The sequence below is a fragment of the Tribolium madens genome, unplaced genomic scaffold (genome assembly GCF_015345945.1).
Source record: "Tribolium madens isolate multiple individuals breed KSU strain unplaced genomic scaffold, Tmad_KSU_1.1 Scaffold_20;HRSCAF=117;Tcas5.2_LG4, whole genome shotgun sequence".
Classification (NCBI taxonomy): Eukaryota; Metazoa; Arthropoda; class Insecta; order Coleoptera; family Tenebrionidae; genus Tribolium; species Tribolium madens.
This window is the reverse complement of record NW_025400985.1, coordinates 12,136,624-12,164,101: the sequence shown is the minus strand read 5'-3', so window position 1 is coordinate 12,164,101 and position 27,478 is coordinate 12,136,624. Positions and strand designations below refer to the sequence as shown.

At 36.7% G+C, this 27,478-nt stretch overlaps 7 protein-coding genes across 13 annotated transcripts; 2 read left to right on the top strand and 5 right to left on the bottom strand.

The window, feature by feature from the left end:
- Window positions 1–1,545: 1,545 nt before the first annotated feature.
- On the bottom strand, window positions 1,546–7,739 carry LOC123005689 (protein mesh). Of its 3 annotated transcripts, XM_044399549.1 has the most exons (8): window positions 7,342–7,733; window positions 7,156–7,287; window positions 5,498–6,682; window positions 4,797–5,439; window positions 3,535–4,279; window positions 2,865–3,480; window positions 1,863–2,034; window positions 1,546–1,812 (listed from the first exon to the last, which is right to left on the bottom strand). In XM_044399549.1, exons 1-8 carry the CDS (start codon window positions 7,517–7,519, stop codon window positions 1,707–1,709), a joined length of 3,777 nt encoding a protein of 1,258 aa, XP_044255484.1. In that variant the 5' UTR covers window positions 7,520–7,733; the 3' UTR covers window positions 1,546–1,706. The 3 variants fall into 3 exon arrangements, with proteins under 3 accessions (XP_044255484.1, XP_044255482.1, XP_044255483.1); XM_044399547.1 differs by lacking the exons at window positions 1,546–1,812; window positions 1,863–2,034 and adding an exon at window positions 2,200–2,821 and having other exon boundaries at window positions 7,342–7,739; XM_044399548.1 differs by lacking the exons at window positions 1,546–1,812; window positions 1,863–2,034; window positions 7,156–7,287 and adding an exon at window positions 2,200–2,821 and having other exon boundaries at window positions 7,342–7,739.
- Window positions 7,740–10,673: 2,934 nt separating this feature from the next.
- Window positions 10,674–13,230, bottom strand: LOC123005693 (serine/threonine-protein phosphatase PP1-beta catalytic subunit). 2 transcript variants are annotated; one of them, XM_044399556.1, is made up of 6 exons: window positions 12,936–13,230; window positions 12,574–12,657; window positions 12,184–12,315; window positions 11,906–12,136; window positions 11,395–11,858; window positions 10,674–11,348 (listed from the first exon to the last, which is right to left on the bottom strand). In XM_044399556.1, exons 1-6 carry the CDS (start codon window positions 12,985–12,987, stop codon window positions 11,247–11,249), a joined length of 1,065 nt encoding a protein of 354 aa, XP_044255491.1. In that variant the 5' UTR covers window positions 12,988–13,230; the 3' UTR covers window positions 10,674–11,246. The 2 variants fall into 2 exon arrangements, with proteins under 2 accessions (XP_044255491.1, XP_044255489.1); XM_044399554.1 differs by lacking the exon at window positions 12,574–12,657 and having other exon boundaries at window positions 12,936–13,217.
- On the top strand, window positions 13,201–24,098 carry LOC123005690 (GIGYF family protein Gyf). Of its 3 annotated transcripts, none has more exons than XM_044399551.1 (13): window positions 13,201–13,261; window positions 16,469–16,591; window positions 16,644–17,295; window positions 17,348–17,488; window positions 18,271–18,972; window positions 19,025–19,111; window positions 21,785–22,186; window positions 22,230–22,496; window positions 22,548–22,753; window positions 22,815–23,284; window positions 23,335–23,568; window positions 23,621–23,850; window positions 23,897–24,098. In XM_044399551.1, exons 2-13 carry the CDS (start codon window positions 16,470–16,472, stop codon window positions 24,020–24,022), a joined length of 3,639 nt encoding a protein of 1,212 aa, XP_044255486.1. In that variant the 5' UTR covers window positions 13,201–13,261; window position 16,469; the 3' UTR covers window positions 24,023–24,098. The 3 variants fall into 3 exon arrangements, with proteins under 3 accessions (XP_044255486.1, XP_044255485.1, XP_044255487.1); XM_044399550.1 differs by lacking the exon at window positions 13,201–13,261 and adding an exon at window positions 16,022–16,134; XM_044399552.1 differs by lacking the exon at window positions 13,201–13,261 and adding an exon at window positions 16,363–16,381.
- On the bottom strand, window positions 13,334–15,254 carry LOC123005692 (FK506-binding protein 59). Its single transcript, XM_044399553.1, has 7 exons — window positions 15,112–15,254; window positions 14,819–15,037; window positions 14,626–14,768; window positions 14,456–14,576; window positions 14,012–14,410; window positions 13,613–13,965; window positions 13,334–13,524 (listed from the first exon to the last, which is right to left on the bottom strand). The coding sequence occupies exons 2-7, from the start codon at window positions 15,012–15,014 to the stop codon at window positions 13,372–13,374; spliced, it is 1,365 nt and encodes a 454-aa protein (XP_044255488.1). The 5' UTR covers window positions 15,015–15,037; window positions 15,112–15,254; the 3' UTR covers window positions 13,334–13,371.
- Window positions 24,099–24,999: 901 nt separating the features above from the next.
- LOC123005523 lies at window positions 25,000–25,666 on the bottom strand. The gene is made up of 3 exons (XM_044399315.1): window positions 25,530–25,666; window positions 25,322–25,474; window positions 25,000–25,277 (listed from the first exon to the last, which is right to left on the bottom strand). Exons 1-3 carry the CDS (start codon window positions 25,585–25,587, stop codon window positions 25,108–25,110), a joined length of 381 nt encoding a protein of 126 aa, XP_044255250.1. The 5' UTR covers window positions 25,588–25,666; the 3' UTR covers window positions 25,000–25,107.
- Window positions 25,667–25,829: 163 nt separating this feature from the next.
- LOC123004997 lies at window positions 25,830–26,779 on the top strand. Of its 2 annotated transcripts, none has more exons than XM_044398581.1 (5): window positions 25,830–26,031; window positions 26,082–26,197; window positions 26,244–26,368; window positions 26,420–26,487; window positions 26,551–26,779. In XM_044398581.1, the coding sequence occupies exons 1-5, from the start codon at window positions 25,899–25,901 to the stop codon at window positions 26,667–26,669; spliced, it is 561 nt and encodes a 186-aa protein (XP_044254516.1). In that variant the 5' UTR covers window positions 25,830–25,898; the 3' UTR covers window positions 26,670–26,779. The 2 variants fall into 2 exon arrangements, with proteins under 2 accessions (XP_044254516.1, XP_044254515.1); XM_044398580.1 differs by having other exon boundaries at window positions 26,079–26,197; window positions 26,551–26,710.
- On the bottom strand, window positions 26,688–27,466 carry LOC123004998. Its single transcript, XM_044398582.1, has 2 exons — window positions 27,078–27,466; window positions 26,688–27,029 (listed from the first exon to the last, which is right to left on the bottom strand). The coding sequence occupies exons 1-2, from the start codon at window positions 27,103–27,105 to the stop codon at window positions 26,689–26,691; spliced, it is 369 nt and encodes a 122-aa protein (XP_044254517.1). The 5' UTR covers window positions 27,106–27,466; the 3' UTR covers window position 26,688.
- Window positions 27,467–27,478: the final 12 nt, after the last annotated feature.

Below are 27,478 nucleotides of genomic sequence, written 5' to 3'. Positions count from 1 at the left end.
TGAGTGTAAATCGGACGCTTATTTATTCCACCTTGTCGATGATAAACCACTCGTTACATTTGTGGTTTAATAATCCACTCAGTGAAATAAAGCGTCCGATTTACACTCAAACGAGTTGAATACAATATTTATACTTCGAATTAGACTCAACAAGGCTTAAACTTGCTTTAAATCTCTTAAAAATAATCTGACGTTTCGTATTGAGAAATGCCAAACAGCTGTCGAAACTTCCTTACACGGGCGAAAATCCGTGAATTTTAACAGCTTGTCTCCACATAGCCACAAATTTTGTTTGCTCTTTGTTTTTGTCCCTAGAAATTTTGTTAAAAATTATGGTTATGTTTTTAAATTGAGATGTTGTCAAAATTTTGACTTTTATGAATTTTGTGTGTCTGTTTGCTTATTTAATTATAGAGCTTTCAAAGAAGCACTATAATTAAATACCCGAGGACAGACATCATTACCTAAGGTCTAAAGACAGAATTCAGTGCTAACAATTTTGATAGAAACACACTGCAAGTAAGTACAACGTTGTGAACAAAAATGAGGTTCTTTCTAGAAAAACTTAAAAAAAGGATGTATATACAGAAAAAAATTATTTAGCAAACGATACAAGTAGGTAAAGCTTGGTCCAAATCTCGTGGCGAACTGACGTTGTCAGAAATGACTGAATTTTGACACTAAACATATGTTTACTATTAAAAAAAATATTGTTCATTGGTGTATGAAATAATATTTCAAAACCACTGTTATTCCTTCAAAAATTATAATAAGTAGGTAGTCGTACATAAGATGAAAAATKATGAACAACTCGTTTCTCAAAAACGATGCAAAAAACACTAATTTAATTGCGTTCTTTCCGAGGTTCTTTCTCATTCATGTTTATTTTGTATTCTTTTCAATTTCTTCCTAAAAATAGAATTTGGTTAGCAAACCTGCATTACAAATTGCATCTACATTTTAACGGGCCTTTTTTCTAACTTCCTACTTGCGAACTATTCGTTTTACCAATTTCTAAAAACTGTTAGCCGTACCGAATTAGTTCCTTTTTTGGTGTTTCGTCTCTAAATTTTCTTAGACGATTTTTTGTGTTGAGGTTTAATGACATTGTTTTCAAATTAATTCAAAAAACCGGAACTGCCAACTTCCTTTATTTAAAATTACCGTAAATGAATTTACTAGTGGTGCCAACGTTAAGACTGTTTGGCATTTCCATTAAAAAAAACAGACTACATAGTTGTAAACCTTGGATCATAAGTTTGTAAAAAACGGTTTTACAGTGAGTTGTCATTTGAAAAAGTTATACATTTTGCAGAACTTTCAAATAAATAGTTTAAGTAACAAACGTTTAATTCAATACTTTGTATTTGTGTTCTTAAAAACACGAAGTAGAAAAAAAATCTTTTCTTCTCATAAAATAATGAGAAAATTGCATTCTAGAACATTATGCAAAACACTGAGACTTTCATTATAAATAAGTTTCTTATCTGTGATTTCACCTACGTTTCTTATTATTTTACATGATTGATGACGGATTAATGCGCGTTTTTGTTCTAAATCTTTATTAAAAATCACACAAATAAAAAGAGAATAATATTTTGTACAACAGCAGTGTTAGATACTTTCCTAAAATCTAAAAACCTAACTAACTCTTACTATTAATATTCTAAAAACTAAAAACTACATCCTCAATGTCATAACAAGATTTAATCGATTGTGGTTTCTTTGCCCCCACTGACAATGCTACTGGCCGTGTCATCATCGAAATGCTCCCCTGCGGTTAATTTTCTAGCGGCAATTTCTTGGGCTTCCCTGCGAACAAATTAATTAATTTAAGTTACACACGACAGATTGGAAAATACCTTTTCTGTGCCTCGTAATTCAGCGCATCCTGTTCCTCTTCCTCTTTTTCTTTTTGTCGTTTTTCGAAAAATTTATACGCGATATAAACGAATAAAAGGACGAGGGGGATAATAACAGCTAGGACGATACCGGACGCAATACCAGCTTGACGTTGCGAATACTCTTGTTGTCCTGGGGGAGAAAATTGCATACTTATCGGTAAATTTCAAGGAGGCTGATAAATAAAGCCATAGTAAATGATCCATTCCACACATAGGAAAGGAGCCGTCATTTATACCAATCTTACAGCAGTTTTCTCCCAACATGTGAAATAGACCGTTTACTATTCTTCAACTATGTGATTTACAAGTTTATTTAAAAAATTGTACAGTTATAATGAAATAGTACAGCATATTCCACATGCTAGGAAGCTAAACATCGGTTACTATGCTACTCTGACTACTCATCCGGTTCTTTTTCACCGGCAAAGTGTAATCATCGGAGTTGTAAGTGAATCGGTTCAAACTCGGATTTGACTGGAACTTGACTAAGTCAGGTTTACTGAAGGGTTCAGTGTAAATGACCGAAGTCGGACTTGTGGGTTTACTGTCTGGTTCAAAATCGGGTTCATTGGGATCCCAGGCCTTCTCCTCGAACTCTGTCTCAGGCAGCCCTTCAAGGGGTTCATGAGTGCGGTAAACCTTATCGTAACTTCTCCTCTTTTTCCCCATACTGCTCGTACTCGACCGGTCACTCGGAGCAGGGCTCCGGAGCGAATATTCATCATCCGACATGGGACTTAACGGTCGTGAACTTTTAACAAGGGGGGCGGCATTGTACTGCCACGAACTTCTATCATTTGCGAGTCTTTTAAACAAAGTAAACGCACAAAATGCTATTATTAGTAAAATTGGTAAAATGACTGCTAGTACTATGCCTCCAGTTATCGCTGCCTTTCTCGACGAATACTCCTGATGGCCTAATCACTCAATTAAATGCAAAACTGCGTGTGAAACACTTACGTAAACACTCGGTGTATCCATACTCTGGGATGTTCCACTCCCCGGTCGACAGACACTCGCGTCTTTGGTCCCCGACTAGAATGAAGTCTTGGCTGCATTCAAAAGTAACTTTAGTTCCTGGGACGAAGAGGAAAGTGTCTTTGCGGCCGAATCGGGGGGTTTCYAAGACACCACACGAGACGATATTATCCTTATTTATCTCTTTGAGTTGGGTGATTGAAGCTTTGTAATTGGCCGAGAAGTGGGCCACTTCTCTGTTGTAAGTCATGGCGTAGTCGTACAAACATTCGTAATTTGATGAAGTACATAAATCGTAAGCTTTGTTGCGATATTCGGACCGATTCTCGGGGATTAATTCCTCCACTGCCATCCTAAACTCGGGAAGGAACGTTTTATTGTTGTACGAGGAGGCAGATTTCCCGTGCTCTCGGAAGAAAAGAGCTGCTCCTTTGTCGTCATCTCCCACATCATCCAGCATCCATTTCATGCCAAAATTGGTGTAAACACTAGCCATGTCGTTCAAATTTGTCGTAATTGCAGTTGTCTTACCGTCGGGGAGAGTAAAATCGTCCCTATTATCGAAACTCCAATTACCAAAAAGCCCCCGAGTTTGGTTCTGTAACAATTCATTAGTAACGTTTCAAGGGGAGTTAAAACTAAAAATTCTTACAATGAATGACCACGGAAGGTAAACCCTCGCTGTTAAAAACCCGTTGTTTTCCACAACTTCCAAACCAGCCCCTGAATCAAACATTACAACAACTTCCGATTGGTTGAAGATGTAAGTTGGGGTGTAGACAGTAACTCCGGGGAAATGTTGAAACTTCAATGAGGGTCTATCGAAGTAAACCCTCCTTCGATCAGCGATCACATCAAGTCTGTACCTCCACCGCGCCTCCTGGGGCCTTCTCCTGATCTCAATAATCGTGGTGCTGTTACCTCTCGCYACCACCGAAGTGAGTTGCGTGGCCCTGACTTCCCCGTACGCATTCATCGGCATTTGCTCGAATCTGGCTTGGATTTCCAACCGATTTCTCACACTTGCGGACTTGACCAAAACAAATTCGCCTTTTCCGTTGAAAGTGTATGGAAGGTCGTCGAAAGTGATGATGTGGGGGTCGCCATAAACACCAGCGACTGCCGGGGCTTGGTAAGCCACACAATCTTGAGTTGGGCGTCTTTCAAATCGGAGGGTTTCACACCCCACGGCGGTTTCCTCTTGCCACAAGCAGCAAACGAAACGGGGGATCATGTCGTTGTACCATTGGGACAGAGTCGGGACTTTGGTGGATTCGTACCAGGGGATGTAGCCCAGATTGTGGCTACGGCGCGGATAGGAGCCCCATTTCTGGTCGTAGGACAACATCAAGTAGTGGTTTTTGTCGTAGCAGCACTGCTGCTCAGCTCCTTGCAAGCTAAATTAAAAAAATATTTTGAATAGGGCGCTAAATAAGCCAAACAGCGAACTACATTACCGGCTTAAACAAACTACCAACGTTAATAATGTCTGGTGTAAATTGAAAAATAAATTATTTATAATGAACCATTTTTTGGGGAAAGACAAAGCAGTGCAGAGTCGATTTAAATGCATTAGTTAAGCACCTTGTCTTAATTTTATCCCATCTAATTAAATATTAATTTCAACTACCAACCCCGATCCCAAAAGTTACTATTGTGAAATTTTGAAAATCTAGTGGGTTAGTCATTGTTTTCGTGTGAGTTTTCTGGTTTAATTATTTTTCTTCAAGAACTCAAATAATGATAACATATCAGAAAAGAATCAAAGGTGAGAGTAATAAATGTTATGTAACAATTTTCTAACTTTTAWGTAATTTCTATATTCGTCCCCTAGCCCCTGAAGAAGATTTACCGCCAAACCGAAATGTGGATTTAGTACCCCAGGATTTTAGAATAAACTTATGAAATACGTACGAAGGTGAGCCTGTTTTGACGCAATGCACAGCTTGTCGGTGGAAGTAGCACTTGGGGTTGGCGTCTTTATCGCAGTCGAAATCGGGCATGAATCGCCCCTTGTCAGCTAAGGCTTGTTGCAAGGTGCAAGGACACTGTGGCAGTTCGCTGGCGAAGTTCTTTAAATATCTGTCGTCTTTGAGCCAATTGTCGCAGAGATACTTGGGCCAATTTGAGCCGTATTTGCGTTCCCATTGCGGCCCGAAGTACCACCCCAGAGGAATGGGGCGACTCCATATCAGTGGGGTTACTTTGACCTCGCCTCCTTGCCCATCATTTTTCTTCACAGGAATTGATTCAGTCAAGTTGATTTGAATGAAACCAAATTGAAGATCGATCAATTTTTCGTTGTTGCGGTTCTTGTATTGCGAAGGGATGATTTTGTACGATCCCGTGTTTTGGACATTGCTTGCCAGATCAGTGATGTAGAGGAATTCGGGGCGGATGCTTGTTTCCCGGTACCCCCACAGCGAAATTCGGATATTGGCGTTTTCGTTCGTTGTTAAATTCTGTTTTTCCCAAGTAATCCCAATCTCCGCTGGGGATTTCTCGTTGTAAGACATGTCGTTGAAGAAGATTTTCTGAGATGCAGTTGCCGGGGTTTCTGTTATTATCATTAAATCAAAATTTTTGCCGCCGAAATTGAGTGAAATTTTTCTTACCAACATAATATTTCCCCTTCCACTTATACGTTCCAGGCCCAATTGCGATTTCAAGCTTGACGTAGCCTTCGACCAGAAGTGGTGGTTGGACGCAAATGGCCCTATTGCTGCTAACCACAACCCCATAGACCTCGTCAGCAGTGTCAAATTTGCAAATAATCTGATCGGTTGGTTTGAAACAAGGCCCTGTGATGTTAACAATGGTACCACCAAGCATGTTGCCACTTTCGGGGGCGAAAAACAGGTCCAAATTGGCACCATCAATGTCTTTGTTGCAACTACCGAGATAAATATTTTCGTCGATTCGGAAATAGTGGCGTCCTTTCTTGTCGTTGCCGAAACCGGTACCAGTCAAGTCTCTGATGACTGAATTTTGACTGTATGGCATGTATTGGTACGATCTGGTACCATTTCCGGCGTTGAATCCCACATAGGCTGGAATACCACCTTCACCATTGATGGTGTCGCCCCCAGCTTCAGTGTGACTAGTCCAATCAAGGTTCAAATAATTGAACATAGCATAAGTGTAGACTTCATCAGTAGCCAAAACCAACTGAAACGTGTTTGTTCTGTAAAGCGCATTGGCGAAGCCTCCAGCAAAAGAAACGTTCTTCCAAGTGGCTATAATGGCATGTTTGGGCCTAAAATTATCAGCCCCGATGACCCCTTCCCGAATATCCCACTTCAGTCGCTCCCTAATTTCGACCCCCATCTGGTCGTTTCTCTCCCTAAGATCCCGCTCAAGTCTAAAGTACACCCCGGGTTTTCGCTGGTCCACATCCTCAACTCGCAAATTACCAATCCGGCATTTGCTGTAAAAAATCCCGATAAAAGCCGGATCGTTCCTTTTCGGCCAGTCTTTCACGGGGAATACCAAAGGGTAAGTTTCGTAATTTTGAGGGGGGTCACTGAATTCCAAATAGCCGTTTAGAGAGACTCGGGTGTAGTTGTATCTAAATCCGAAGAAGGGCAATTGGAAGTTAAGATTTTTGTGCACTTGAGGGGTTGATGTTTGAATGGCTTTTTGATAATCGCCTTCGTTATCAGCATTGCCACCCTTGTCGTAAAAAGGGTACATGAAGTGTTCCCTGATTTCTTTGAGCCGAGCTTCGGTAATAACGTAAGGGGGCCCGGCGCGGCCTCTTTGACTGTCTTCTTGAGGGGCATAGTCTGAGGTCATTGGGTCTATAAAGAATTGACTCATCAGTTTCTTAAATTTTGGTCACTAAACAAATAGAGATAAAACAAGTCGAGTATAATAAAATTTTTGATTAAAAATATTGCGACGTGTTTTCCTGCGAAATCTATTATCAGATATCAATCCATAAAATGATAACAGGACGTTTTTCCACGGCAATTTTTTTTAACCATTTTACTAACTCAAAATATTGAAACAGAAATTAAGAATATTTTTTTCATCTTATTGTTATTAGTTTCTGCATTTGTATTAGAAATTACAAGCATTTTAGTAATTTAGATCAAAGCAACGAAAAAAAAACGGAATTTAAGATAAAAAAAAGAAGAATCAGAAAGAAGAAATCAAGAAATGTGATTGAGAAGCAGAGGAATTTAGAGAAATAGAGCAAGAGCCGCCCTAAAAATGGCGGTGATTAAGCCTGATAAGCTGATAAGTCGTGAACAAAGCAAAGCAAACTAACCGTAATTGTCGCCATAATCAATCATATATTTTCCATTAGGCCCTTTACGCAAAACTACATCTGGCGATTTAAAAACTTCAACCGCATCGTCAGAGTTATTTAAATTGGTGTTGTTATTAGGGACTGTTTTTTCTACAACATTAATTGTTAGTACCAATTGTGTTATCACTTGCTATTTTGACTCACCTCTGTCGTCTTGGGGTTGTTCCGGTCGTTCGTCATTACCACCCGGATTTTCATCGACTTGGTTWATAAGCGGGGGTTGTGGGTCACTTTTTGTCAAAATTTCCACATCGCTAGTGTTTATTTCTTGAGCTTGATTGTATGCACTTAATAGAAGCACTAACAAACACTTTGTCAACATTTTCGTTGACGATTTTCGAGTTTCAGAAAAAAATCATGTATGAGAGAAAATTCGAATCTTTTCTGTTACAGGTGCTCGGACTATCTGATTCATCTAATGTTGGTTTATCGTAATTACTGATAAGATAGATAAAAGTCGATGAGACATTTGTGTACTTGTTTCATCGATTAATTTAGAAAATTTTGCAATGGATTATCGGACCGATTTGTCACTCAATAAGACTGAGGAAGAACTATTTGAGACAATTTCGAGGCTTTGCACCTGTTAACAATGTACATATTTAATGTTTAAAGTCAACAGAAAATGTAATTGAATCTGGGGCTTTGACACAGTTTGATAAAGCTTCTCAAACATTGCCTGATCTACCAGGAATTCCATAAAAAATACGTGTGATCATTTTTGACTTTAATACTTGCAAAGTTCATTTGGTTGATTCAAATGATTCAGAAATATTTAGAAAAATTGCCATTTACGACATAATGCGCAATCATTAAAATACCTRGAAGTAAACATTTACCAAAATGTGTCGAAACAATAGAGATAACAAATGATACGAGTGACTAAAAAATATTTCTCTTTGATAACACCAAAATAGGTATATAAGGTTTTTTCATGATCTAGGTCTAGTGTCTGGAATACCAGTTTTTCCAGTCCGGTGGAAATTATTGCTTATTTTATCGCTTCGATATTTCATTAGAGTCCGACGCCGGATTTCTGCTCTAAGCACAATAAATTAGTTTTATTTTATTGTGTGATTTATTAGGAGAGGAAATGAAACGTCAAAATTAAAAATGCTAAATATTACGCCTTAAAACCCTTTCAAAGTTACTGTTGTGATAAAATTTACTCGTATGTGACAGGTGATTATTTCACAGTTTTGGTGAAGAATTATTTGTAACACTTTGATAACGCTATTTACTTTTTGATAAATTCTAACTTGTAAACGTATTTGCTTATCTCACAGATTGAGTAAAAATTCTGCTAAATTACATTTGGTAAACGCCCATATTGGTATAAAATATTTAAGGAATTAATTTTTATTGTTGTTTGTTGACCTGTTGTAAATTAAGCATGGACCTACAAGGCTTTCCGTTTTTTTGTCACACAAATGTCTAGAGAGATAACACGATTTATTAAAAAAACTTATTTTTGAGAATTTCTAGAATAGTTAAGTAACACAGAGTTATTATCTCATTTTGAATATGTGCAATGGATTGTTGTAAAATTCAATAGTTTTTTATTTTTTTATGAAAAAATATCGTTCGAATTGCATGAAAAAATACAGTAACGTATAGGTAATCTACATGGAGTTACTATTATCTAATACTAGGTCCATGATAATCTACAATACATCATAAATAAATCAAAAAACCTTTCCGCACAGTTTTTTTTATAAAAAAGTAAGACGTTTAAAAATAGAGATTTTGTTAAATTTATTTTTAAACAACACAGATAGAAAATTTCAACTTGATAAGAAAATTGCTGATAAGGGCATCAAAAAGTTATATTTTTTTCTGAATTTTTGAACGACGATTTATTTTTTTAATCAGTTTAAATACGTTAGGCGTTGTAGAATTTTTATTTACAGCCAGATTGCAAAACCTAAAAAAACAAATTAAATGGCTTTTAATTTAGCATAAGCTGACAATTTTAGAATTTTATTCAACTTCCTAATTTTAAATAGACCCATATTTTTTTCATAATTTGAAAGATATTAATTTGTTTTACTAAAAATTATTGTTGAAAAGTTGAAAAAAAATAAAAGTTAATATNATAAATTAATATAATTAGATGATTTTCTGATTTGTTATAGGTAATTGTTATTGTCATTTCTTATTAAAAATTTGAAAAAATATTCATTTGCTGCTTTTTGGCATTACAATAACGGGATTGTTTTATTTGACACCACGCAACTAGATTTATTGACTTTTATTTTTTTTTTAACTTTGATAACTTTTAAAAAATACTTTTTAGCAAAAGTAGAATATATTGCACATGTCTGTCTCAAGACCTGTACCTACCAAATTATGAAAAACAAAATATGAGTCCCAGTTTAAAATAAGAAAATTGAATACAGCCCAAAATACGAGGGAAGATCAGTTATTACGGTCCCTGATATACAAGAACACAAGATATAACAAAAATTACATGATTACTTTTCTACATAGTCCCCTGCAACTGCAATGCATTTTTCCCAACGATGTTCCAATGCTCGGACACCCTTAGAAAAAAATTCTTTAGGTTGCTCCTCTAACCAGTTGTTTACGGCAGACATCACTTCATATCGTCACCATATTTATTGCCACGAAGATATTTTTTTAATTTTGGGAACAAATAGAAGTCACTAGGGGCCAGGTCTGATAAATAAGCAGGGTGTTCCAAGAACTCGAATCCTGCTTCATAAATAGCAGTCATTGCAACATGACTTTTTTGAATCGGTGCGTTATCCTGATGGAACAGGATTCMCCTACTCAGMTTTCCCCGTCTTTTTTCCTTAATACACTCGCGAAGTTTTGAAATTAAATTGGCATAATAGTAGCCTGTTATCGTGTGTCCACGCTCTAAATAATCAACCAACAGGAATCCTTCCGCATCCCAAAAAATTGTGGCCATAACYTTACCAGCACCTTTTGCTTGTTCACACGTCTGCCTTCCCAGTTTAAACTCTCGAGACATATTTTTTACCACTTGGTAAGAAGAAGCATTCTCYCCCAGTACAGCCACCATATCTTCGTAAATCTSCGTTGGCGACAATCCTTTCTTTTGCAGGTATTTAATAACAGCGTGCACTTCAGGTTTCTCCATTTTTTGCAAAAACGACTGACTACTTGCAATTGGCTTTCAAATAAAATTAAAATGAAACAAGCAAGAAATCTGAAACTGCACCAACTAAGTGACAAAAGATGAACCTTTAAATATATCAAATTATGTCAACGTCACTTAAACCCTACTATGTTAGGGACCGTAAATACTGATCTTCCCTCGTATACTTTGACAAAATTCTAAAATTTTTAGCTTAAATTGTATTAATTTTTGAAATCTGGTCATGAATAAAAATTTTAGTGCTTACTTTTTTTTAAAAATTCACCCTGTATCTTTTTTTTCAATTCCCTTTTTTTGTACAAGTTGGGGTTTTCGAAAAAATAATCGAGGCTAGTAATATATAGATTTATTTGTCAAATTTAAAGTACATTAGGTGTAATTATAGATTTGTCAATAGGATGAAGTAAAATATGAAACATAAACAATAGTACGAGTGAAATAATTCGCGTTAATGCCAATTTCTATACAAAGAGGTGATTGCAAAATGTCAARATGCTATTGCAATATTTAGGAACCAAATGAAAATGATTCAACTACAACATTGAAAAAATGACCAATCATAAAGTCTTTGGCTGGGCCACTTTATGATGCACATGTAAATGCAAGCAAGATTTAACAATTGTGTTTTTAAATAATACACCAATCACTGGTCTCGTTCCTAAATAAATTAATAAAATAATGTGTTTATTTACAATAGAAATAGGAACAGTCAGTCAAAAAAAACGAATCTCCTAATCAGTCAAAACAATCACAATTTAATTAAAAAAAATGAACAAAACTAAATAAATATACAAAATAATAATACTTCAACATAATGCGACTGACTGTCAAGCAGTATTGAGAATATAACGTTACAAATGCATTGGTTGAATATAAATGAAAAAAAAGTGTCAATTACTCGTTTTTATTTCTTTTTAGTTGWTGGGTTTCTCTGAGGTGTTGACGGACGTCCTGAATTCACTCCTTGGTACTGATACTTGGCTTTCTTTTCCGACGGCTTCAATATCTAAACAAAAAAATCACAAACTAAACAAAGCTAAGAAAAACCTCACCTGAAAAGAACACATTAACGTTTCATCAACACTCATCATCCCTCCCGCGTTGTCAAACTCGCCGCAATAATTCGGGGCTGAGAAAAGGGTGACTAGTTGTCTTTTTGCGAAAAATTCGTACCCATCCTCCACCACTTGATGGGCGCGACAGATCAAGTCTAGGTCGTGTCTGTTCAAGAATTTACTGACGACATCGGCGCCGAAAGTGAACGATACCCCGCGGTCGTTCTCGCCCCAACCTTGCACGTCTTTATCAGGGTCGGACCACAGCAAATCGCACAGCAGGCCTGTGTCAGGTACATCGGTTGGCCGCATTATGCGCCGGATCTGTTCCATGCCTTGCAGGTCCGGACTGAGCCCCCCGTGGCAGCAGAAGATTTTCTCGTCGATTATCGCAGCGATTGGCAAGCAGTTGAAGCAATCGGTGAAGGTTTTCCACAATTTGATGTTGTACCGCCTCTTGCCTGKAATATTTCTAATGAGAGAACGAATTTGTGGGGTTTGTGGTTACATTCGTCGTAGAATCCGTATATTCGGTTGATTGAAGCGCATTCGTGGTTTCCTCTGAGGAGGAAAAAGTTTTCAGGATATTTAATTTTGTAGGCCAGGAGCAGGCAGATGGTTTCTAGGGATTGCTTGCCGCGGTCGACATAGTCGCCAAGGAACAGGTAGTTGGCTTCGGGAGGGAAGCCCCCATATTCAAACAGACGGAGCAGATCTGTGTATTGGCCGTGAATATCCCCTAGAAGCCTAAATTGAGATTTGATTTCAACGTGTTTGGGGACCTACCGCAGATTTTTAGAGGGGCTTCGAGTTCGAGCAGTATGGGCTGTTGGAGGAAAATTTCTCGCGATTTTAAGCAAAGTCCGCGGACTTCCGCTTCGGACATTTGTACAGACTTTCCGGGACGACATCCTCGTACTGCGAACAAAGTTTTTAAAATACCCTTCTGTGTCGTTTGGTCAAAAACAATGCAAACTTTAAGAAACCAAATCAAGTGTTTCTGTTAAGGCCCTGCAGCATGATGAGTAAATTTGAAATTTGTAAAAAAGGTGTACAGCAAGCAAAACTAACTCAATAGATGTGTGCATCAAAAATCAACTACTTTACGGACGACGTTACTGATGAACGATAATAACAAATATCTAAGCTAGACTGCTATTATAGATGTGACCTTACGTTCGGAAGATATGAACATATCTTTGAATTTAGATTTCTTCTTAACATCCTGGTTTTCTTGTAATTCTCGCAGAGTTTTATACCCTGTACCCACACCACACGAAAAGCAGCACAAAAATAAACACTCAAACTATTTATTTATACAAAACTCAACTAAAAAGTGTTAAAAAGCACTCAGTGTTTTAAAAAAGTCCCTGAACAGTAATTGTGCACTTATTTTGGTCGAGTAAAGGCTTTATGTCTTCTATTTTGACTGGTCAAAAGTCACAAAAATATTCGACCATGCACTTGTACTCTAGTAATCCTCAACTTCCTAATCTAACACATTTAAGCGGAAAAGAGTAATTAAATCCTTTTCTTACCTTCTAATAATCTTTGTATTAAATTGTCGACGTTTAGATCAGGCTCCGCCATTTTTATTTTTCACTAATAAATGAAAATTATCGGCAATCTTACCAACCCAACGATGCTCTTTGTTCCTAAAAACCCACTCATGGCGCAAATTTTAAACGAATCTGCGCCCACAAGACGAATTAACTCGAATTCGAATCGGAATTAATCCCCAAAATACTTTTAACAAGAATTTTGTGACTTACAGATGTCAAAAAACGTGTCAATTTTCGCAAGCCAAAAATTGAAAATGTGAATTTCACAACTCAGTCAAAATTTCAACAGTTCATTTGCACGCGTAAGTAAAGATCTATTTATACGTGAACGGATATGACGCGTAAAACAGTATTTTAGTTGTCAAACAAACGCACCCACTGAAACGACTTTTATTCAATTGGAAAACAAAAACTACATGTCCTTAAATTCTCCACTACCATTAAGCAACAAAATATTCGGATTTTCCTTCTCAAACTCACTCGGCTCTCGCTCACGATCCTCCTTACCCCATTCACCCACTGACGACATCACATTTGGCTCTTTCTTTTTCTCTTTCTCTTCCCTCTACACAATAAAACCACATTTCGTTAAAAACATTTATTCAAACTCCGTCTCGACAATTAAAACTAGAAGAAAATCAATTAGTTTTCACCTGAGCATCCATCTTTGCAAATTTGTCAAACATATTAGCATAAACCTTCTTCTCCTTCTGTAACTGTTCTTTGAGGGTTTTCACACAAAGAGCTTGTTGACTCTGCGCCGCTTTATTGCCYGGATCGAGTTTTAAACACTGTTGGAAGTCTTCTGAGGCTAGTTTGGGTTCCCCTAGTTTCAGTAAAGCTTGACCTCTTCTAAACAAAGCTTTAACATTGTCTGGATCCTGCTTCAAAGCCGCGCTTGCCGAGGCTTTGGCCTCAAAATTGTCGTCTATTTTCAAGTAGCATAACGCCAAATTGAGATGCGCCGCTAAATTCAATGACTCAATTTCCTTATCCAATTCTGGATCTAGAAAAACTCAATTAAAACAAAATTGCACAAGTGTGAGACGCACCTTTTTGAGACTCTAAATACTCAGTCATTTTTTTGTACATTTTAATAGCCAGATGAAATTTGTTAGCTTTAAAATAATTTGTTCCTTTCTCCTTGAAGATTTTCGCTTGTTCCACACGTTCTTTCGTGTCCAAAGCCCAACTTTCTTTAACTCTTTCGAAATTCTTCAACGTGACGATGTATTCAACCGTTGCGTTGGGTGGAATGTTAAATTCTGAACAACCCTGAGATCCAAATGCATATTGCGGCTTGATTGTAAGCTTAGAAGTTTCCCCTTTTTTGAATTTTTCAATCGCTTTATCAATACCGAGGATAACATTCTGTTCTGACGCTTCCCCAACCGTGAACATGACATCACGCACATCAAATTCACGCCCCTCGTATTTCCCAATAAGATGCACTAAAATTGCAATCAAAACTTATTTCGACTGATGTACGAAGTTACCTTCGACGGTAGCCCCATCATTGGGGTTCGTGTACCCTTCTCCTGGCGTTATTTGGGCCCGTTCAATGCCTCCGTCTTTCTTAGGGCTCAAATCCTCGCATTTCCAACTGAGCACTTCAACCTAAAATGAAATTGTTTTAAACACGTTGAAATAATTACAAACTACTGACATCAAATTTTAAGGTGGCGTCGGGGGGAATAGTTGGTGGGCTGCCAGACTTGCCATAGGCGTATTCAGGGGCACACGTGAGCACGGCTTGTTCACCTTTTTTCATAGTGGCCACGCCAATGTCCCATGCTTTAATCACACTCCCTGTGGCAAAAATAAACAATTATTTTGGACCAATCAGCCATAAATTGTACCTTTGCCCAACTCAAATTCAAAAGGCTCATTTCGGTCTCTACTAGAGTCGAATTTTGTACCATCGGTTAGGGTTCCAGTGTAGTGAACCTTGACTTTAGATCCAGGGGGAGGGCATTCCTCGCTTGTACCCTCCCGGAGGATTTCTTTAAGGACTCCGTTGTCTTTATTTGGGGAAATATCAATAGGGGCAGGCATGGTGGAATATTCTAGAGCCGGCTCTGGAACATAAGCACAAATTGTAGATTTTTTTGAATCACGAGTGAGAATAAGTGACAAAATTGTATTTACTTACGTTACAAGTTGTGTTTTTACAAAATTCGTTTTTTTATTCAAAAAATTAATTTCGTGACAAGCATAAACACCTTTCGTAATAATATGACACGAACTGCTGTGAAACGACAAACGACAAGAAACGACACGAAAATTGTATCCCCACTCTCAAATTTTTGTTTACATGACGTAACCTAGACGTAACCGTAGACGCAACACAGGGTTTTTAACTTTTTAAATTTAAATCTACTTAAATTAATAATCAACAATGGAAATGTAATAACAGATATGCAAAATACTGTAATTTTTAATTTATTAAGTTGAAATAAAAGTATGGACGTATGTCGTGAATAGTACTTGTCAGTACTTGTCAATTTTTGAACACTCATCTTGCTTTAAATATGGATTGAAACTATTTTTTTTTTCTGAAACAAATTGAAAGTTAACAGTTATAGTATTCCCGGAAGTATTATTACAATGTTTAAAGTACTTTTGTAATGAATAATTTGTCATTTAAATAAACGTAACGATCTATGCAAKACATACGTTTATAAAWGTACTTGACCGCTTTTTTTTTAATTTACGATGATAACGAAATAAAAAAAAWTATCTCTTATCAAGTAAAAGCCAAAAGGTAATAAAATAAAGCAGATGGTTTGGTGGACAGTAACTTTGTATTGTTATCTTTTAATTAAAAATTGTGGAAACATATTTATTTGTGCACAAGAATCAAAAACGTTGATTATTAATTTTAATAATTTTATTAAAATGAAATTGTCTTTGAAACAAAAAAGGTGAGACAATTAGTTAAAATCGTGTATAGATGGTAATTGTATGGCACAATAATAATTGAATACGTAAAGGCTCAAATATGTTAGTCCTGTTTGTCGTTATTTGAAAAAATGTAGTTCGAAACAAATTTAAAAGTTGGGGTTTTTCGTGTTTTGCTGTTGTTTGACAATTAAGCACATGCGCGTTAACCTACAATTTTGCTTCAGCCATTTATGTTGATAGCATATTATCAAGTGTAAAACGTTATAATCAGGTAACAGCCAATTTATCGAATAAAGAAATGCAAAAATACCGAAAACGGACGTAACTATGATTAAAAAAAATTGCTTTTTTCGGCGAAAATCCATGCATTAACCCGAGTATCTTGTCACTTTCGAGTGCCAGCTAGACTTAGCCTGGGGCTTTTGTGTCGAGTTTATGCTTTCCAGATATAGTTCTTAATTCGATGGGTTTCGGCGTTTGTTCCAACACCTTCAGCGACATTGATTAACGGTGATCTGGTATATTGCTATAAATAGTCACCTCCATTTTAGTCTAAAATATGGCTTATTCAGTTATGAAATCTTCACGCTTCCGTTCTGTTGCAGTATGACCGACTCCTCGATGAATTTTGGTCCGGCTTGGATCCGGAACCTCCGTTCCGAAGGCACCACGACCGCCGGGGGCGGAGGCCCGAGCGGTGGCACGCGCTACCAGTTGGCAGAGTATAGGTAAGTAAAAGAAATGCAAAAATTAAAAAAATCTATCTAAAACCTTCTCAAGGTACGGTAGAGAAGAAATGTTGGCGCTGTTCGAACGCAACGCAAAGCCCCCCGCGTCCCTCCTCACCTTCAAAACGCTATATTCCGAGCAAACGATGGTCCCTCTGGCCCTCCTCCCGACCACGGAGGAGGAGCAGAGGGGCTGGCAAAGTCGCCCCACAAGCATCAGTGGGGCGCCACGAGGCAGAGGAAGCTCTCTAGAGCGCGGGGGGCGTATCAACAGAGGCAGAGGCGGCTACCCAGCCTACGGTCGGGCCGCCTCTTCATACGACAGCGGATGGGGCAACGGGGAACAGCCCGACTGGAGCCCCCGCAAAGAGTTTGCCTCTAGGTCAGCCCTCATCGATAATTGGCGAAGAGTCAGGAATAGTAATGAAGAGGATGACGGCTGGCGTAATATCAGCTCCGGTAGGGCTTTGCATGAGAAATGGGGGCGTTCGGCGAGCTGGCGTGGAGATGGCGACTCGGAGGAAAGAAATGGGCCTCCTGAAAGGGGGGCACGCGCCAATTGGCACGAGAATAACAGAGGGGCGCCGTTACGGAGGTCGTGGGATAACGAGGATCATCTGCCGGAGTGGGCCACGGAGAACCCCACGGAAGGCGGAGGCACGTTTGATGAAAGGGGCGCCTTTCATGGTTCCGATGACGAACAGGTGATTTCCATACAAAGTTTAAAATGTTAATAATAAGTCAAAATTTGAATAGGATGGTAAAAGGGATAAAAAGGAGATGTTACAAAAGTCCACCTCACAACAACATATTCCAAGAGGGAATCCCCCGTCGTTGTCCTCTTCCAAGTCCACTACGTCGCTTTCGAGGTCCGAGGATAGTGATAAATATAAAGAAGTGAGTTTTTCATTTTTTTTATATTCTGATTTATAAAATTTTTAATTGTTAGAGTAGGCTGTGAATCTAAAATTAAGTTGGCAACATTGAATAAAATTGAGACAGAAGATATGAAATTTAACATTTGTTATTTTCCGTCTCTACATTTTTCCGTGTTACCAACATAACTTCAAATAAATTTTATTTATTTTATAAATAATTGCTGTAATGTGTGTTTCAAGTTTCTGTGTCTGGTGAAAGAAATGAATGCAAGATTGCTTTACGTGACATTCATATTTAGCTATGAGCTAATTAAATTGTCAAAATATTTTTAAACACGAATTTTTTATTGGTAATTTTGACACAGAAACGTATTATTACAGTTGTCTACAGCACTTTGTGACAAATGTCAGTGTTAGTTTTTTGTTATTGATTTTTTTTGTAAAATCTCGTAAAACTCTTCTTGAAATCTCTATTTTTTTCACTTTGATAAAATTCATACTTTTAGTAGGAGTTGTCAAATTGACGTTTTTTTAAATATGGTTATGTTTTTTTAATTTGTCATATTCTTAATAAAAAAAATACTTTAAACACGTTTTGGGCTAAAATCTCAGTTTTTTTGCGAGATGTCGCTAAAACAATCGAAAAAAATCAATAAATCAAGTTATAAATTGTATTATTTGGACACTTCAATACAAAGTGAGGTAAAATTAAAGCAACTATATGTAATTTTTATAAAAAAAAAGTCATACAAAAATACTTGGTTTAAGTGGTTTTTAAATAAAAAACTTATTTTTGTGTAGGAACCTAGTGGTAAAGAACTTAAAGAAGAAGTTTTCAAACCGAAAGACAGCACTTCTCCAGAAAAGGATAAATCTAAAACATCTCAAAAATCCGACGAAAAAGACGAGCGAAATTCCGAAGAAAGCAAATCTCAATCTTTGGGTAGTAACGGCCCTCCCCAAGACCYAATCGCCCCAAACATCGACAAAGGGGACGAGGATTTCGATCGTCTCCAAGAAGATCTCGTCTTAAAGCTAGTCGTGGACGAAGAAACGCCCAAATCTCAACAACCGTCGACAAACTTTGACGTGGCAGGGGTGCAACCACCCCCCAATCTTGCCCCACCCTCCCAAGATAAATGGTACTATCAAGACCCGCAAGGTACCAGACAAGGGCCATTCGCCAACGTGGAAATGGCCGAATGGTACAAAGCGGGCTATTTTAGTAACCAATTACACGTAATGCGGGAGTGTGACGAAAGGTATTTTCTATTGGGTGAATTAATTAATTTGTGTGGGGGCGAAAATCCATTCTTATCGAATCGAAGATTTCCGGTGTTGAAAAGCGAGGCGAAATTACCCGAAGACATGTTGCCGTATCAGTTTTTGTCACAGTTAGCGTTTAAACAGCAAGTGTCTTTGAGGAATTTAGCGGAGCCGTGGAGCGCCCTCACGCTGCAACAGCAGGAATTGGCCGCACAAAGGCTGTTAATGCAACAACAGGTGAGGAAACGGCTGTTGTGGATGATTTTTTTTTAATTTTTTTAAATTATAGCAACAACAACTACCGCCTGATTTGCCCTTCATGCAACAGACCACGCCGTCAAATCCCCTCATGTATATGATTAATCAAATGCAGCAAGTACGTAAGAGTTTCCCAACTTGGCAACATTAAGTAATCTAGAGACAGATATCAGCTCAAAATTAATAAGTCTCGTTTAGTGTTTGAAAAATAAATATTATTGATAAAAAGTAAATTAGGTTGAACAAATACTATTTTTGCACTTTTTCCGAGCATTTTCCACGTTTTTCAACCAGACAGTTAATCATTTCGCCAAATATACAGGGTTTTTGAGGATTTCGAGCAAATATTTTAACCACTAATAGGACTCGTCAAAAGAAACAACTTTCGTTATTCCAATTTTTGTCGAAAGCACTTTATTTCTGAGTTAAAATTAAAAATAAATAGGCTGAAAACCCGTCCCCGCCTATGTCTTAATACGATGTTTACAATCATTCATAAGAAAAAACTTTGGAACGTAGACAGCGTAAAGACAAAAAAATTATCGCTACATTAGGGTAGATCAGTGTCAGTGTTAGTGGGTCAATACTTGCTATTATAAGAAATTGCTCGAAATGTGGTCATTCGTTGGCAATGCACACTTCTTCGGGCTAGGGAAGCTTGCGTTCGCATACACAGCCCTTCGAAGGTATAAATTTGAGCTGCGTACACTAATTCACCAATTGTTTTATGTGAACCCTAAAAAAACACGTATTTAAATCTGATGACCGCGGTGGTCATTGGCGACCAATCCATTTCTAGGGAAAATGATTGTTCAATCTATTGGTGACAACTTTGGCATAATCTGATGTAAATTCCTCATGTGTCCTCCAACAGATCGGACAACATATTTTCCAAAAAATCCAGATAAACGGCACTAATTAAACGTTGAGGTAATATGTGGAGTCCAATTTAGTGATCTTCAATGAATTCTGCCCAAACATTTAGTGAAAATCGGTCTTGGAAGTGCGATGTCCGTACACTAGTTAATTTGGCTTTGGCCATAATGACTTGATTGACAATTTGATTTCAAATTGATGTGCACAATTCACCAGTAACTAAACTGACATGTGCAAACAAGTGATAATTTTTTTGGACAAGAAGTTTCCTTTTTTCTGTATAAAAACTTTTACGGTTTACAACATTCAATGCAGTTTATTTTCATTGATATTTTTACTTCCAACTAACAAGGACAGACTCGTGAAAATCATAGGGGGGAAATTGCAAAAATAAAATTTGGATACGGAATTTGTTTGGTCTTCAATTCGACTTTTCATAACAAATTCTTTTAGTGGTTAAAATATTTGCTCGCAAATATAAAAAAAAATTAATTTGCTGGAAAATAGTTTTTGTTTTTTTACGAGATTTTACTAAACAAGGTCGAAAATGACAATTTAAATTTACTTTCACTTTTTTCGAATGCAATAGTAATAAAATTTTTCAACTAGAAACACAGTTATTTTGCAAAATTTCGTTAAAAACAAGTCAAAATACAACACAGTCGGTCAAAAATAGTGTTGTGTTCCCGTTTTTTAGTGTTTCAGCACATTTTTGAGATAAAAACAAAAAAATTCGAAAAATTTGGTTTCAAGAATTTCAAAATTAAATCGAAATTGATATAATTTTTTAGCATGTTTCGCTGGACTTTTTTCGTTTTCGAACTAGAGGCTCATATATTTTGCAAAACCTTGTCTAAACACGGTTAAAAAAACACAAAAATCGTTAATATTAATGTTATTTTGCTTTTTTCACTTGATTTAAGTGTTTATTGAGTGAATTTACAACAATAATAAGCCGAGAAATCACAATATTTAGTCGAAAGTCTTTTAAAGCACGTTTTTATACTAAAATCTCAGTTTTCATTTCGCAAAATTTCGTTAAAAACAAATCAAAATTTTAACAAAATGAGACAAAAACTGTGTAATTGTTGTCTTTTTCGAGTGGTTAAGCACATTCTTGAGATAATAACGAGAAAATTTTAAAAAATTATGTTTAAACACAGGCTAGAAAAAATTAAAATTAAATCGAAATTGATATTATTTTCAGTTTGTTTTGCTCGACATACTTCGTTTTGTGAACTTTGTTTGTTTTACTTGATTTAAGTGGTTTTTGAGCAAGATTAAGACAAGAATAATTCGAGAAATCACAAAATGTTGTAAAAAATACTTTAAACACGTTTTTGGACTAAAATCTTAGTTTTTTTGCGAGATGTCGCTAAAACAAACGAAAAAATCAACAAATCAAGTTATAAATTGTATTATTTATGCGTTTCTCGAGTGTTTTAGCATTTAGAAACGCAATTATTTCGCAAAATGTTAAATTCAGGCCGAGAGTTTAAGGAGATTTTTAAACTGGAAACTTTGTTTTTTTGCAAGATTTTGTCAAAAATCACTAAATTTTTATAAAGAAAGATTGTATGATATTTTTAAAGATTTAAATCGTAATTTTGTAATATTGTGAAAATAGGTGTAAAATTTGTATTAACTTTTTCAACTTGAATTTGGTGAATTTTATTGTTTTGAGTTAGCAACAGTATCTCATCTGTCATTATTCAATGTTGCCAACTTAATTTTAATCATAGGCTACTTGGGTCAAAATTTTACAACCAAGAAAGTTGTTTTTGTGATAGACTTGTGTTCTGATTTTTAAATTTGTTACTTTATACACTTCTAAGTATAGTTATTGACAACGTATGTTTTGTAATTTAATTTTCTTCTAGTTTTTGTGAATTGAAAATAATTGTTTATTTTTTAGAGTAATAAACTCCCGGGTTCAGTCCTAGTGGACAAGCCAGCCAGCAGTGTGCCTAACCAGCTCGATCCTCTCCTGGTCCAAATGGGAAATATGCATTCATTGCAGAACCGAATGCAAACTCCCGGTCTCCATAACCACCTTCCTGGGGGTGGAGTCCCCACAAATTTGACATCATCTTTGCCTCCCGACAGTGTGGGTAACACTTTGCCAAATTTACAAAATCCCACAATTCCCACATTACCTGGAATGCATGGTGGGAATTTACCAACGGGTCTTCCCGGCCCAATTAACGTAAATCGACCCACATCCCACACATCAATTGATCAATTACCACCACCAGGACAGGATAACGATCCCATTACGAATTTTTTGAAACAGTTTCAGCAACAGAGACAAATGCCTGTGAGTGATTTTTGTGAAGTTTTGGTGATTTTTGTGCTTTTAGTTGGATTCACTTTGGCAGAAACAGAATCAATTTGGGACACCCCCAGTGAGTACCTCAACGCAATGGCCCCAACAGACTGATGCGACTATATCAATGTGGGATATGCAAACATCTGAAGGGACGGAACAACCACCCCAGGATAAGGAACAAGAAAAAAAACCGAAAGAAGAATTATCACAAAAAGAATTGAAGAAACGAAAGGAACAAGAAGAGAAACAAGCAAAGAAAGAAGCTGACGAACGAAGAAAACAAGAACAAAAGAAGCAGGTAAGTGTGTAATTGTATCCAAGTTTTGTGATACTAAAAATGTGCAACTAGGAGGCTGAACGGAAAACCGCCGAAGACAAGAAGAAAAAGGAAGAGGAGAAAATCCGAAAAGAATTGGAAAAAGCGAAGAAGGAAGCAGAAGAAAAGCGCCTACGTGAGTTRGAAGAGAAACGACGACTTAAAGAACAGCGCAAAGCCGAAGAAGAATTGAGGAAAAAGAACGAGGAATTGAAAAAAATCGAAGAAGAGAAGAACAGGTGATTTAGTATAAAAGCAAATATCTTGTTTTAGTGACGTTTATTTTTCGAATTTTTTTAGACGTGAGAAAGAAAAAGAGGAGAGAAAGCAAGCGGAGGTTGCAAAATTGAATCAGAATCAGACTAGAGGTGCTTCCAAGACCGCTCCATGGTGCCAATCGAATTTTACTTCGAATTTAAATTTGACAGAGATTCAGAAAGCCGAAAAGGAGAAACGTGCAATGGAAGCGGCTCTCCAACTCCAAAAGCAACAACTTCACGAGTTGCAACAGCAACAACAAATTGAGAAAACTGGCGGTCTTCAATTGAATTGGGCTAAGAAGCCGATTGAGCCGCGGAAAGTCAAGTCAGTTGCTGAAATTCAAGCCGAAGAGCAAGAAAGGTTAGCAAAGTTGACAGCTGAGGCGAGAATGGCAGCGCAACTTAAAGAGAAAGAAGCCCCAGTGTCGAATTCTGGTAGTATTTGGAATGGTCAAAGTCTGACGTGGGCAAATGCTTCCTCAACCTCTCAGTGGTCGTCGTCGAATTCTGGTGGGTATTTTCTGGGTGTGTGAATTGGGTTTGATCTAGTTGTTGTTTAGGAGGTTTCTGGGATGAGGTCCCGACAAAAGCTTCTAATAAACCGTCCACAGTATCTAAGAGTAATTCAACTAGTGCCATGACTACTACTAAGCAGCAACAACAAAAGCAATCGAAGAGTAAAACCAAGAAAGAGGAATCACCAAAATCAGTCAATAATAATAATAATCAAAGTAAGGACGAATTTACGGATTGGTGCTACAAGACTTTAGCTAATATTTCCGCTGACGTAGATAGTGAGTTTAGGTGTGTGATTTAGGTGTCGGAAATTGATAAAGTCAATTCTAGTTCCCACATTTGTGACTTTCCTGCGTGATATTGAGTCAGCTTATGATGTGAGAGACTACTGCAAGGAGTATTTAGGCGAAAGTCCGGCAACGCAGCAATTCGCGTCGAATTTCTTGGAGAAAAGGCGCTCGTTTAAGCCTAAGAACAATGCTCACAAAGACGATATGTGTTCGCCGGCACCGGCAATAACCCCGTCGTTGCAACATAGTACTGAATTCCAAGAAGTTAAAGTAAGTTGCAATCGTCGTGGTTAATTGTTTGACTTTACTGTTGTAGGGTAAAAATAAGAAAAATAAAAAGTCAAGGATGTTAAAAGTTGACTCTCGAATCTTGGGGTTTAACGTCACTTCAGCTCCAGACCGAATCAATGTGGGTGATAGAGATTATGGTGATAACTCGTAAAATTTTGTTTCTGTTTAAAAATCACCAAACTGTTATTGTACCTTTATATAAAATATATTATATTAATATGAATTAAGTTTTAAGACAACTCTAAGTTCATTCGCTTATTTATGTGTTGTAATACATTCTTTCTTGTTTTTAACAATTTTACTGTTAAATACTAGTTTTACATAAACTTGGGGCTTTTATTTTCTTCGGCAACTTCAGGTAAGTCTGAAAAAAATCATTTATTTGACATTCGATTACCAACCTAGAGGAAAATGTTGCACTAGTGTTTTAAAGCACTCATTTCAATCATTTTTTACTAATGATAAGTCTGGTTTTTGTTCTTTTTGTGGTATTTTCCATTACTTCTGTGTTTTGCATGTTTCCGATCTTTTATGTCCATGTTTAACACCAGCATCGCTTTTTTGTCTATTTTGCGTCATAACTTTCTGTGTTTCACTTGCAGTGGTGCAACCGCAATCTAGACTACTAGAAATACACTTATCTTGCAAAATTTCGTTAAAAACAAGCTAAGAATTAAAAAAATGGGCCAAAAACGGGGGTTATTTTTGTACTTTTCGAGTACTTGAAATAAAAACAAAATATTTTTGAAAAAAATTGTTTGAACAGGCCAAAAAAATCAAAAATAAATTGACATTGATATTATTTATTAGTTTGTTTAGTTCGACTTTGTTTTTGAACTTGGAGGCTCATTTTTTACAAAATGAAAAGTTTTTGTACTAAAATCTCAGGTTTTTTGCGACATTTCGCTAAAACAAACGAAAAAATTAACTAATTAGGTCTAAATTATATTATTTTTGCATTTTTTGAGCGTTCTAGCACGTTTTTTTCAGCWAGAAACTCGGATCTGGTGAATTTTATTTTTTTGAGCTACCAACACTGTCATATCTTCTGAGAGGTAAATTCTAGCAGGTCATACGTAGTTTTCCATAAATTTGGGGCTTTTATTTTCCTTTACAATTTCAGGTAAATTCAAAATTCAAAAAATAATTTATTTTTGACATTCATCACCAACCTAGAGGAAAATGTTACACTAGTGCTTTAAAGCAGTCATTTTAATCATTTTTGACTAACAATAATTAATGATGGGCCTGATTTTTGTCCTTTTTGTGGTATTTTCCAGTACTTTTATGTTTTGCATGTGTTTTGGCTGCTTTTCGTCCATGTTTAACACCAGCGTGGCTTTTTTGTTTTTGTCTAGTTTGCGTCGTAACTTCTGGACTTTCGCTCGTAGTGGTAGAACCGCAATCTGAAATCTTTGTCAAAAAATCGCAAAATTACTTTTTTACTTACTCCCAGAGCCCTGACTACCCTCGATAAGATTCTCTAAAGGTCGGTCAGGGTTGTTTGCGTTTGCAACAAAAGATTGAAACGCATGCCACAGCAGTTGGGGCCCATCTGGGGGAAGCACGATGGGTAAAATTTCCGCTGGGTCATTGGAGGAATCTTCGGAAGAATCTGATAAAAAAATTATTTTGATGAAAAAAATAACAGTTTTTACCGTTTTGAGCGACGGTTAGGGGGACAATCGCCCAAAGCGCCAACACAACGAGTTTCATTGTTATTACGACAAAGCAACAAGTTCACTCTTATAAGGAATTTTTTGTAATTCCAACTATTTCAATTTCTTGCTTAAATATGCAAACGTTTTGCGTAGCTTTGTCAACCGATTACAGAAAAATGTCCCCTTGAATTTGCGTTTCAAAGAATCTTGCTCAAAATATGCAAGTAATTTTTTTCGCGTTTCAAAAGTTTGAATTACGCGCCTTTTGGCCTCATGATCAAGCAAAAATCCCTAGATTCAAAATACTGTTGTGTTACTTGTCATTATGGCAGAAACTTGTTGTATTAATTAATTTAAATCAAAATAATGGAACTTGACGAGGTTTTGGCAATATTAAGAAAAAACACGAGATCGTCCACTGGGACACTCAATATTTTTCGTGAATGTGAGCCACCAATTACAGTGGAACCGACTATTATAAAACCTAACGTTAACGAAGGTAAACAAAGTGTTTTTATTTAAATTTTGTATCATATACGTTTCCAGAAGGATATTTGTTTAACTTGGGCAAGAAAATAAAACCTGCTGTACAAAATAACATTGAAAATGCTTCTGAAACTGTGAAAATTAATGCTCAATTTTTGGAAAAAGAACGGTCTGAAGTGGTAAGTAAAACAACGTGGTTTTGGTTGAATCTTAATTTTTTTCTAGAAAATACTGGAACGAGAACTTGCAAATTTAAATGCCGAGTTTGATGCAAAGAAAAGCAAACTTGAATTAGTAAAAAAACAGTGTCAATCCCACAATGAGAAGCTGAAACGGCTTCAGAACCTAGAGTAGAGAATTTAGATTAGTCTCCACGTTACCCCCTAATGAGTGTGTTTCAGGAACTGCATTAAAACATACAAGTTACTAACTGGTACACATTTTGATTATAAAATATCCAATACTGGTTGTATCCTTTTTACAAAAACAAGACATTTTCGTTCTAGCACCTTTATTCCTTATATACACACAGATGTAAAAGCCGACAACTCTCTAGATTTTGAAGTCTTCAATTACAGTGGTTCTGAATTGAGTCAGGAGGAAATAGTCGGGAAATTATGGGCGTTGTTGGAGAATATGGTAGAGAAATAGTAAATAAAAAAATCTGAATTTACTGCTTCTTCTTTACTGTAACTGTTTTAAAAATTTTGTATGAATGGAAAACACTCGCGCTGGTTGCAATAGCAAAACCAACAACAAACAAGGCTACAATTACCATAGCTAGTAACATTCCTTGGATGAATATGTTGTAAGTTATGTAGAAAATTCCTTGTGATGCCAAAATCCCAGTATAAGTGAGTAGCAATGCGATGGGCATTAGCGTTGCTGCTGTCACCACAGGGAGAAGCACAACGGCCCCAATCACCACCAAAGACATAGACAGGACCGGTCTTTGAACCGACCATTTCAGGAACACTCTCCTAATACTTCTTACCAAATTTTTCACTTTATCTAGAAAATTGCAACCAATAACGCCAAATTATTGCGGGGGGCTCTCACCTGGTAGAATAGGCATTTCAGTTGACATTTTACGCCGAACTAATGTGAGATTAGAATAACATAATGGAATTTGACTTCACTTTTTATCAGTTTCAATATTTACAATTGTGGAATTTGACCGTCTTTGATTATTCTTCCACCTTATTAAAGTTTATTGTTCTTCAAATTGTTAATACAGAAATTAGCTCGCCTTTTGACAAATAATTCTTCGAAAAAAATTTGAGGTTATGTGACAAAAACTTAATTCTTTTAAATAATAAACTTGAATTAAATTGGTTAATTTTTATCTTATCAATCAATTTTTTTCTTATTGTGCGTAATTTCTAATCAGGTGATTGCATTTGAACGTACATATGTGAAWTCAGTGAAAATTTTGAGGTTAAACTTGTCAAAGGGGAGAC